At 41.6% G+C, this 12008-nt stretch overlaps 1 protein-coding gene across 3 annotated transcripts in view; it reads left to right on the forward strand.

Moving 5' to 3' along the window:
• Positions 1-12008, forward strand: part of LOC140469322 (hemicentin-1-like) — a 438266-nt gene that overhangs the window by 209063 nt on the left and 217195 nt on the right. For all 3 annotated transcript variants that reach the window (XM_072565717.1, XM_072565718.1, XM_072565719.1), the window contains exons 33-35: positions 571-676; positions 2585-2754; positions 9714-9868. In XM_072565717.1, coding sequence (XP_072421818.1) covers positions 571-676; positions 2585-2754; positions 9714-9868 — 431 coding nt within the window. The remainder of the gene's footprint in view (positions 1-570; positions 677-2584; positions 2755-9713; positions 9869-12008) is intronic.

The raw sequence follows: 12008 nt of genomic DNA on the forward strand, positions 1-12008 counted from the left end.
AGATGTGTTTGAAAGGAAGCTAGATGGGGATATGAGAGAAAAAAATGGTTATGCTGGTAATTATCGAAAGAATGGGGGAAGGGACTGTAGTGGAGCAAAAGCAGTGGGCATGGACTGTTTGAGCTGAATGGCCTGTCTCTGTACTATTACTATGTACCTGATAATGCAACCTGGAATAGAGCATTTGTCTTTTAGCGCCTGTTCTATCGTTTAATGTAATTCTTTGAAAATTGTTATTCTGATCATTAGGGTAGCTGTATTCAATTTTGAAAGAAAACTTTCATAAGGTAAGATTCTTTACCTTATGGAATCCTAATTTTGCTCATGTTGTCACACCACAAGGCAAAGTGCAGGGAACACCCTTCTTCTCAAGAAAGGTAGAAGAACCACATTAAACCTTTGGCCTAGTTGCTGCTATGTATTTCCAAACACCTACATAAGACATTTGGTCGATACAGTCAGATGATGAAGTGACTTATTTAAATACACTGAGCACAGAGTTGTTTGGATTTAGAGAGGTTTTTTGCTAATGAATGCTATGCAAAACACTGTTGTCATTTGCATCACCAGTCCCTCCACAGCTGTTGATTGAAGAATCTTCTCATGTGACTGTGACCATTGATAATCCTCTGGAACTGGCATGCAAAGTGACTGGCAATCCACCACCAAAGATTACGTGAGTCTCCATTTTAGTTTGTTCATGTTACTTCCACATTGCATGTTGGTTAGTGGCAAACAATCATGCACGTCTGGCAAAGTTTTGATATAGTTGTCAGGGAAGACAGTGGCATAGTAATACAGAGGTTCAGATTAATGGTGTGCAGACAGCATTGATGGACCATGGAGCTGGTGGAATTTAAATTGATTTTCTAAATCTGGGATTGAAAGCCAGTCTCAGTTATGGTGACCAGATAACTACCATTGGTTGTTGTGAAAATCCATCTTGTTTGCTAATATCCTTCAGGAAAGAAAATCTGCTATCTTGTCTGGTCTGTCCAACATGTGACACCAGACCAGTAGTGTGGTTAACTCTTAACTGCCCTCTGAAATGACCTATAAGCCACTCAACTCAAAAGGCAATGAGGAAAAGGCAACAAAAACTGGCCTTTCCTGTGACTCTAACTATAATCCAAATCCCATGAAAGGATAAAGAGAAAAGGTTTCTACATCTTGCTGTATCACTGTCAAAGTTACAGGGCAGGTGTGCAGTAAATCAGAACCACTGCAACTGTGTCAAGTTATAAAGCAATCAATATTCAATCTCCAATACCTCCATGAATATTAGATACAGTGAAATAGACCCTCAAATAAAAGCAAAATACTGCCTATGCTGAAGGTCTGTTATAAAAACAGAATGTGCTGGAAAAACTCAGCAGGTCTGGTAGCATCTGTGGAGAGAGAAACTGAATTAACGTTTTGAGTCTGCTATGACTCTTACTTGGAATGAAGGGCTCAATTTCTGCTTTTACTATTTAGATACAGTATGCATTTTATGTCAGTTGGAAGACTGAATGTCAGACTAGTCTATACCAGCCTTTCCTTTTACCAAATCGTCATTCAGTGCAGGGTTTATTAATTGTCTAAAATATATATTTTTAAATCATTGCGTCCTTTTCCTTTGAATCTGTAATTGATCCCATCATATCTATTAGCAGTCATGTATGTAAGCATGCATTGTCTGGTACCTTCTCACATAAGAGACCCACATGATTCTGCTGTTTATTAAACTATTTCACTGTAGAACTAAAATCTGTGTGACATTGGTTAGTAATAATAGAGTGTATGCAACAATGTTTACCAATAGAATGGTGTTATACTTCAGAAAACCAGTTGGTGAAGGATAGAACTGGACTTCATCTTTACATACTTCCATATGCATTTATTTGCAAAGTTACACATTACAGACATTCACCTGCTAATCCAATAGGAGACAGTGGCATTCTCAATGGTAATCTCAATGGATTATTAATCCAAAGGCCCACATGAACACTCTGAGGATATGGGTTCAGATCCCACCATGGTGGCAGGTGAACATGAAACTGTCCTTGATCGTTGAAAAAAAACCATCTGGTTTGAGAATGTTCTTTAGTAAGATGTTCTTCCACCCTTTCCCCTTACCCTGTCTGGCCGACAGGAATTGGTCAACACTAAACTGTTAAACTGCCCTCTGCAATGGCCTAGCAGTCAAATCAGTTCAAGGGCAAGTTGGGATAGGTAATATATGTTGACCTTGCCAGAATTGTCCACATCCCATGAATTTCTTTTTAAAAAATGCAATTTCAGACCATGTTTATTTCTAAGGTCGTAAATGCAAGTTAATGCCTGCTCCCAACTTCAAATTAAGCATAATTAATATAGCAATTAACAGCCTACACAACCTACACAAAATACTGCTTAGCAATACTAGTGTATATGAAACATTGTTTACCAATGCTCATGACAATGTATGGACTATTTTCAGTGTTCCTAGGTGATGAGTTGAGCAACTCAAATTACTTACAAACCAAATTGATATTTTTCTGAGTATGTAACTATGTCTCATTCTAACCAAATGAAGCCTGATCTCACATTTTCTGTTCATTAGATGGCTTAGGAATAACATTATGCTCACTGAACTCGACGGTGCCCAGGTGTCAGCTCACGGGAGCAAACTTTTTATTCCTCGTTTGAAGTCAGTGGATGTCGGTCGTTATGTATGTGTGGCCAGAAATGAAGCAGGGGAAAGGAGAAGAGAATTTAATGTCACAATTCATGGTACAATATTTTCTCTTGCAAAGCCATACCAGTTATTTGACAATTCCATTTTGTGGATTCATCTTTTGGTTGTGTTTTGACGGAAATTGCTTACATTCAACAGCAGAACAATACTCCAGAAATTGCAGTGATATTCCAAATTCTAGAAACATTATAAAGAATCCCATACCATTAAGTTTAATACCTGATTCATAAATGTACCATCACAGATAAACAGTAAATTCATTGGTTGGTGATAACTTTGATTTGACTATCTATATTTGGTTACTTCCAGATTGAAGGTAAATAGGGGAAATATATGTAGGCTACAAACTAAAAGGTCAGGACAAAATTTTTAAAACTCACATTAAGAACTAAGTAATTAGAATTGCTGGGCCACGTAACCGATGTGAGAGCTGTCGGACACCTTCTCACATACATTTCAATCATGCACGCCTGGCAAAGTTTTGATATAGTTGTCAGGGAAGACAGTGGCATAGTAATACAGAGGTTCAGATTAATGGTGTGCAGACAGAATTGATGGACCATGGAGCTGGTGGAATTTAAATTGATTTTCACATACAGATGTAGTTTAGAGTAATCACATCTGTAACAAGTGTTGTTTGTTTGCTTGAGGAACTCTGGCTCAGAGTTGATGAGTTGGAGTCTAAGCGTCAAACACACCAGGGAGTGAGAGAGTGGTCTGGAAGCTATGTTTCAGAAGGGAGTGACACCCCTTAGATTAACTACCTCAAATTTAAGCAGTGGTCAGGGTAGGAGGGTGTGACTACAAGCGTGGCAGGTAGAGGGTTCTAGAAAGTAGTGCTGAAGAAGGCTCAGCCATTGAACAATAAGTTTGAGATTTCTGTTCCCTGAGTGGATGAGAGTAAGGGCTGCAGAGAGGATGAGCAAACTGACCATAGTGCTGCGGTACAGAGAGCCATGCAAGTGGGGGAAGAAAAGAGAAATGTAATTGTAATCGAATGTAATACAGTCAGGGAATAGACACTGTTCGCTGTGGCCAGGATTGAGAGTCCTATTGCCTGCCTGGTGCAGAGGTTCAGAATAGCTCATCTGGGCAGCAGAGGAACTTGGAGTGGGAGGAGAAAAATCCAGTTGTTATGGTCCACCTAAGTTCCATTGATATCAGCAGAAAGAAGAAAGAGATTTCGTTGAGGGAATATGAGCAGCTAGGAGCTAAATTATAAAGCAGAACCAAAAATATAATAATTTTTGGATTAATTCCTGAGCACTGAGCAAATTGGCACAGGATCAACAAGATTAAACAGGTACGAGAGTATGGTGCTAGAAAAGCACAGCCAGTCAGACAGCATACAAGGAGCAGGACAATCGACGTTTTGGGCAAAAGCCCTTCATCAGGACTCTGATCTCCAGCATCTGCAGTCCTCACTTTCTTCAAGATTAAACAGGTAATCAAAGATAGGTGTGGGAGAAACAAGTTCGAATTCATGGGACATTTGCACCAGTACTGGGGGGGGAGGGAGCTATTGTGATGGGACAAGCTTCACCTGAATCTTGCTGGGACCAGAATCCTGGCAAATCGCATATCTAAGAATGTGGTTAGGGCTTTAAACTAAATACGGAGGAACCTTGATTATCTGATGGACACGGGTGGGAGTTTGATTCGTTTGATTAATTGAATTCCGGATAATCAAATGCTGGATAGCATAGTTTAGCCAAGTATCAGGACCTTGCGATCTTGCCGGATAATCCAAAATTCAAATAATCGAATGCCGGATAATCGAGGTCCCCCTGTAGTGGGTGGGTTCGGCTGCATGGAAAATTATAGAATAAGTTAAAGGCAGGTGGAGGACTTAGCAGAAGTTATTAAAGTTTCCACAACAAGTAATAGAATAGAAAGTGTGAAAAGGATCAGGATTCTAACTTCAGGTACAGCAGTTGAGGGCACAGCAACAAGAAAGGAGGCAGCCAATGCAGGACTGAGGGTGTTGAACTTAAATGCATGCAGTATGTGAAAGAGGGTAAATGAGCTTGAGGTACACATTGAAATTGGTAGGTATGATGCTGTGGATATTATATAGGTGTCACTGCAAGGGGATTAGGGCTGGAAATTAAGTGTCTAAGGATAAGGGTCAGGATGACTGTGATGGACTGAGTGTGAGGGTGTCAAGGTGACGGTGATAGAGTGTGAGGGGGTCAGGGTGACAGTAACAGAGGGAGTGTGAGTTGATCAGAGTTATGGTGATGGAGTGACTGTGAGGGGGTCAGAGTGATGGTGATGGAGTGAGTGTGAAGGGTTCAGAGTGACAGTGATGGAGTGAGGGTGAGGGCATCAGCGTGAGGGTGATGGAGTGAGTGTGAGGGGGTTCGGGTGACTGTGACAGAGTGAGTGTGAGGAGACACTTAATCAAAAGGAAAGGCAGATCTTATCAAAAGGACAGGCAGATAGAAGGAGGGGGGGAATTTGTCTTTTTAGTAAAAAATAGAATTAAATCAAGAGCATGAAGTGGTGTAGAGTCAGAACATAGAACAGTACAGCACAGTGCAGGCCCTTCGGCCCTCGATGTTGTGCCGACCTTTTATCCTACTCTAAGATTAAACTGACCTACACACCCTTCATTTTACTATCATCCATGTGCTTATCCAAGAGTTGCTTAAATGTCCCTAATGTATCTCACTCTACTACCACTCTGGCAGTGCGTTCCAGGCACCCATCACTCTTTGTATAAAGAACCTACCTCTGATATCTCCCCTAAACTTTCCTCCAATCACCTTAAAATGATGCTCCCTCGTGATAGCCATTTCTACCCTGGGAGAGATTTCTGGCTATTCACTCTATCTACACCTCTCATCATCTTATACACCTCTATGAAGTCACCTCTCACCCTTCTTCGGTCCAATGAGAAAAGCCCTAGCATCCTCAACCTTTCTTCATAAGACATGCTGTCCAGTCCAGGAAGCATCCTGGTAAATCTCCTCTGCACCCTCTCTAAAGCTTCCACATCCTTCCAAAAATGAGGCAACCAGAACTGAACATAATATTCCAAGTGTGGTCTCACCAGGGCTTTATAGAACTGCAGCATAACCTTGTGGCTCTTAAACTCAATCCCCCTGCTAATGAAACCAATACACCATATGTTTTCTTGACACCCTTATAAACTTGGGTGGCAATTTTGAGGGATCTCTGGGCGTGGACCCCAAGATCCCTCTGTTCCTCCACACTGTCAAGAATCCTGTCTTTAACCCTGCATTCTGCATTCAAATTCGATCTTCCAAAGTGAATCACTTCACACTTTTCCAGGTTGAACTCCATCTGCCACTTCTCAGCTCAGCTCTGCATCCTGTCAGTGTCCCATTGCAAACTACAACAGCCCTCGACACTATCTACAACTCCACCAACCTTTGTGTCATTTGCAAACTTACTAACCCACCCTTCCACTTCCTCATCAAAGTCATTCATAAAATTCACAAAGAGCAGAGGTCTCAGAACAGATTCCTGCAGAACACTGCTGGTCACTGAGCTCCAGGCAGAAAACTTTCCATCAACTACCATTCCCTCTGTCTTCTATTGGCCAGCCACTTCTGTATCCAGACTGCCAGATTTCCCTGTATCCCATGCTTCCTTATTTTCTGAATGAGCCTACCATGGAGAACCTTATCAAATGTCTTAACAGAAAGGGTAGAATCTGTGTGGATGGAATTGAGGAACCACAAAGGAGTGGTGATGGGGGTTGTGTACAGGCCACCTAGCAGCAGTCAGGCTGTAGGGAAGCAAGTAGAGCAGGAGCTATAAGAAAGTCACTATTACAGTAATCATGGGGAACGTCAACATGCAGGGGGACTAGGAAAATCATGTTGGTAGTGAATCCCAAGGAAAAGAAGTTTGTAAATATCTATAAGATGGTTGTTTGGAGCAGATTGGGGTAGTCTACTAGGGTACAGACAATTCTGGAATTGGTGATGTGTGATGAGGTAGACGTGATTAGGGATCTTAAGGTGAAGAAACCCTTAAGGGGACCTTATTATGATAGAGTTCACTGCGGTTTGAGGGGGAGAAGCTGGAATCAGATGTAACACTGTCTCAATTGAGTAATGGTAACTTCAGTAATGGGGGAGGAGCTGGTAAGATTTGATTGGAAGGGGAGCCTAGCAGGGAATATGGTGGAGCAGTACTGGCAGGAGTTTTTTGGGGTAATTCGGGAGGCACAGGAGAAATTCATCCCAAGGAAGAAGAAACTCACAAAGGGAGGACCAGGCACCAATGACCGACAAGGGAAGTCAGGAACACTGTTAAGGCAAATTAAAAAGCATACAATGTGGTGAAAATTAGGTGGCAGCAGAGTAGGACGTTCCAGCTGGAGCTTGTCCACTCTGCCCGTTCTTTTTCTTTTCTCCCTCCTTCTTTTCCTCCCTTCTGTGGTTTTCTTCTCTTCTTCTGTCTTCTTGGACTCTTGGCCTCGGTAAACCAGCGCCGACCTCCGAAACAGGGTCGCTAGTTGGCAGCGCAAATTGGAGCTGTCAGCGGCTTGAAGTGGAGACAGCAGGTGCCCGGAGTGAGGATGCTAGCGACCGGCAGCCCAGTGCGGAGAGTGGCAGTACCAGCCTGGTATGGAGTATGACGATAGCGGCCCAGTGCGGAGCGTGATGGCAGCCAATGGTCAAACCACATGGCGGCCCCCTCCACTGTTCTGCTGCAGAGAACCCTGGGCGAGAGACTGTGATGTTTGATTTTTAAACTTTGCTTCTTGTTTTTCTGATCTATGGTTAAACTGTGTATAGCTGTAATGTAACTTCCTTTTGCTTCATTTCTCTATTCTGTAACTAAGGGTTGTACCTGGGTTCTCTGTACCTAAGATGTCACTGTGCATTAGTGATATTGTTACACTGTAACTAATTTGTAACTGAAGAAGCTGTACCTCAGTACCTTGTACCTAAGATAATGCTGTAAAGGCAACTTATAAACTTTTCGCTGTACTCATTTGAGTACATGTGACAATAATGCTAATTCAATTCAGATTAGTGGGAAGCCAGAGGATTGAGAAGCTTTAAAAACAAGGAGACAATAGTAAAAAGCTGGAAATAAGGCTAGAGAAGTAGTAATGTGGAACAAAGAAATAGGGGAGGAGCACCGTAGGTACTTGGAATCAATCTTCACCAGATACCAGTAGCAAAGCAGAACTTCAAGAGAGTCAGGAGGCAGAGGGGAGTTGAAATGTCTGAAGGTGGATAAGTCACTCGGACCAGATAGTCTACATCCCTAGAGTTCCTAAGGAGATAACTGTAGGGGTATTGGTGATGATCTTTCAGGCATCACTGCAAGTCAGGGAGGGTCCCAGGGGACTGGAAAATGGCTAATGTAACACCCCAATGTTTAAGAAGGGAGGGAGGTAGAAGACAGGAACTATTGGCCAGTTAACATGACCTTGGTCATTAGAAAAATTTTAAGAGTCCATTATTAAGGATGAGACAAATTCACCAAAGATCCTGAGACAGCACCTTCCAAACCCACGACCACTTCCATCTAGAAGGATAAGGGCAGCAGGTACTTGGGAACACCACCACCTGCAAGTCCCCTCCAAACCACTCACTATCCAGACTTGAAAATATATCACCGTTCCTTCACAGTCATTGGGTCAAAATCCTGGAATTCCCTACCTACCAGCATTATGGGTCAACCCACAGCAGGTGGACTGATGCAATTCAAGGTGACAGCTCACCACCACCTTCTCAAGGGCAAATATCGATGGGCTATCAATGCTGGCCAGCCAGTGATGCTCAAGTCCCACAAATTAATTTTAAAATGTGAGATTGCAGAGTACTTGGAAGTGTGTGGTAAATAGGGCTGAGTCAGCACAGCTGTGCAAAGGAGAGGTCATGCCAGTCAAATCTGAGGAAGTAGACAATCAAGGGTCAATGGATATGATCAATTTGGATTTCCGGAAGGCCTTTGACAAGGTGCTGCACAGGAGGCTCCTAAATAAGATAAGAGCACATGGTGTACAGGAGAAGGTACTGGCATGGATAGAGGGTTGGCTGACTGGTAGAAAGCAGAGTAGAGACAGAGCGGTCTTTTTTAGGATGGCAGCCGGTGACTAGTGGAGTTCTGCAGGGGTCTGTGTTGGGACCACGACTATTCACATTATACATTCATGATCTGAATGAAGGAATTAAGGGCATTCTTGTGTGTGTGAGAGACAGAGTGTATCGTACAGTGGGGTTACCTGTCATGTGACATGAACCCAAAGTCCCGGTTGAGGCCATTCCCATGGGTACTAAGATTTGCAATCAGCTTCTGCTCAGCCACTCTGCGTTGTGGCTTGTCCTGAAGTCCGCCTTGGAGAATGGTCACCCAAAGGTCCGAGGCTAAATGTCCCAGACTACTAAAGTGTTGCCCGAATAGGCGGGAACACTCCTGCCTGGTGATTGTTGTGCGGTGTCCATTCAACCATTGTCGTAGCAGGTGACCCCGCTGCAAGATTCACTCTCTCACACGCACACATCTACATACCCAACACCCATGCAGAAGCTCCCCCATACACAATCTTTCTCTCATATGCACGCACATACACCCCCCTACACTCACACCAACACATGCACCCTCTAACACATACCCCATCGCACATACGTTATATCCCGAATGGGTGGGAATTTTTTTTCTTGTAATCTCTTTGCTTCTCATTTTAACTTTTTAAATACCTTCCTCTATTTTCCATAATCTTCCTGGTTATTAACCGAATCTTGCCTCTGACATTTGTCATATGGTTCCTACTCTGTTTATTTTAAAAGTTTATTTGCTTTGTCACGCAGGGTGCACTAGTTTTCAATTAGATATCTTTTCCATTCGAAGGAACATGTTTTGTTTTTACCTGGGCTATCTCTGAATGCCATTCATGGGCTCTGTTCCTATTTTAGCCTGCAGTCATCTTATTCAATAGCTGTGCTAGATCCTTCTTAAATTGCTGAATTATTGATTGTATTTTTTTTGTTGTTGTGACAAGTACCCCCAGTAGTGACAATTGTAGGAGTTGAGAATTTGGTCATCGTTGTTGGGAAATCTGCGATTCTGGAATGCACTGCTACTGGAATTCCAACACCATCGATATCATGGTTGAAGAATAGTCAGCTACTGACTGAAACCAGTGGGAGACTCAAGGTAAATAAAGACATTGATGTTCATCTTCATTGAATCTTACAACAGAGAAGAAGCCCATTTGATCCATCATATCTATGCCAGCTCTCTGAAGATTGTTGCCAATTAGTCCTGTTTTCCAGATCTTTCCAGAGCCCCACAATGTTTTACCTTTAAAAACTCTCAAAACTCTAGATTATCTAACAATATCTTTCTGTTTGCCTGACATGTCTATTACACATTTATTAAGTTCCTCAGATCACATGCCTCTGTTTAGCTCAGTGCAAAGGGATGAGATAGAACCATTCAAAAAGGCATCCAAATGTTCATTTCTTAAAGACACTTGCCTAGTTAATATTAGTTAAATGTTCAAGTGCTGAATAGGCTTAGAGAAAGAACCCAAACCTGAAGGCAGAAACCTGGAATCACAAGAAATTAGTCTATGAGCCTCATCATAGTAATTGCAGCTAACTGCTAAGGCTATCATGGGGACCATGTTAGAATAACAGATTTTCTCGAAGTAATCATTTGTTAGATCTTGGATGGGATCGGGAGAGAAAAGGCGAAGGTGAGTCTGAACCAATAGATGGACTCCTGATTCCACATGAAGAAAAAAATGAAAACCCACAGGTTAGGAAAACCGGAGTGCAAGAGGTCCAACTCAATTCTTAGTCTATTTAATCTGTGAACACTGCTGATCTCAATGACCTGAACAACACCATTTCTTCCTTTACTGAAATTGTCTGCAAAAATCATTACTCTTTCCTTTGTGTCATCAACTTTTTAAATTGCAGAACATTTTCTTTGTTTTATGAAGCTCTAAATGTGAGCACTACTCTCAAATCTGGAGAATCTCTTATTACACTTTTTAGGTAAAATACAGGGTTATGCTTATCTTTTACTGTGATCTTTGTCTTACAAACTCCTTCACAACCTTTCTTGTCTTTACTAAGAAGAACTATAGTTTCACTTCAATGAATTTTCCTTTCTTGCAAGTTCCTGTAAACTATGATGTAGACCCATCCTTCCTAAAATGGTCAAGTTGAGATTTACCGTGCCATAGCTGTCCTGATTTAATTCTTTTATGACCTCAAAATTGTGGCATTCTAATATTTCCTTCAGTTTTTCAATACTCCTGAAAGCTTCGGGCTTTTAAAACTGAAGTTTGCCATATCTTAGTCCCTATTTATTTTTTCGCCCTATTTCCTTGCGTATTCTGTTAGCTTTGGTTACTTTTTGAACATCAAAGACATTATCCTTCACTGTGCTTTCTCAATCATTTCAGAAAGAACTAGCCATTCACCTAACCCCGACATAGGATCATCAATTGTCCAGGATTTTCTTAGAAGCTCCTGAGATCAAAGATTAATCTCCAGGACGCTGATACAAGTAATCCAGGAAAAAATGCCAAGGAGTATTAAAACATTTTTTTCCATTTTCCTTGAATGCTTTTTGTTTATTAGTCATAAAAATATTAACATTGCTATTGGAATGACAAATCAAATTCATCCAGTTGAGAAATGAAGGATTTTCAGACTTTCTAGGTGCCTGTGGGAATGGTCCTATCACATGAAGGATGGTAGAATGGTAGAATGGTGTGGGGCAGGTAGGAGATCATATATAAATAACACATATAAAAAAAAGATTGTATTGTAATTTTTCAACCAGAGATGACAATACAATCTGTCCAATGCATGAACACAATTAAGCCATTTCTGACTGAATGGATGACAAGATGTCTCTGGTTGGCACTGATTCATTTCTACACTTGGTAACTGTGTATATTATGAGAGTATTTTAAATGATAGCCCTCTTCATAATGAACTAGTAGATGCTCCAAAGATAAAAGAAATCAGCTAATTTAAGGCCTCCAGTATGGGAGGTTGGTCAGGAATGGAAAAGAGCAAACTGGAATTTAAATGGAGCTTTGAGATGCAAAGTGGAAAGACAGAGTGACTTTATTCTTTTGTGAGAGCTGGATCTTGCTGGCTGGCCAGTATTTATTTACCCGTCCCTTGTTACCCTTGAGAAGGTAGTAATGAACTGCCTTCCTGAACCACTGCAGTCCATGGGCTGTAGATAGATTGACAATGCCACTAAGGAGAAAAGTCCAGGATTTAGACCCAACAACAATAAATAAAGTGATATATTTCTCAGTCAGGAT

This window comes from Chiloscyllium punctatum, chromosome 49, assembly GCF_047496795.1.
Source record: "Chiloscyllium punctatum isolate Juve2018m chromosome 49, sChiPun1.3, whole genome shotgun sequence".
Lineage (NCBI taxonomy): Eukaryota > Metazoa > Chordata > Chondrichthyes > Orectolobiformes > Hemiscylliidae > Chiloscyllium > Chiloscyllium punctatum.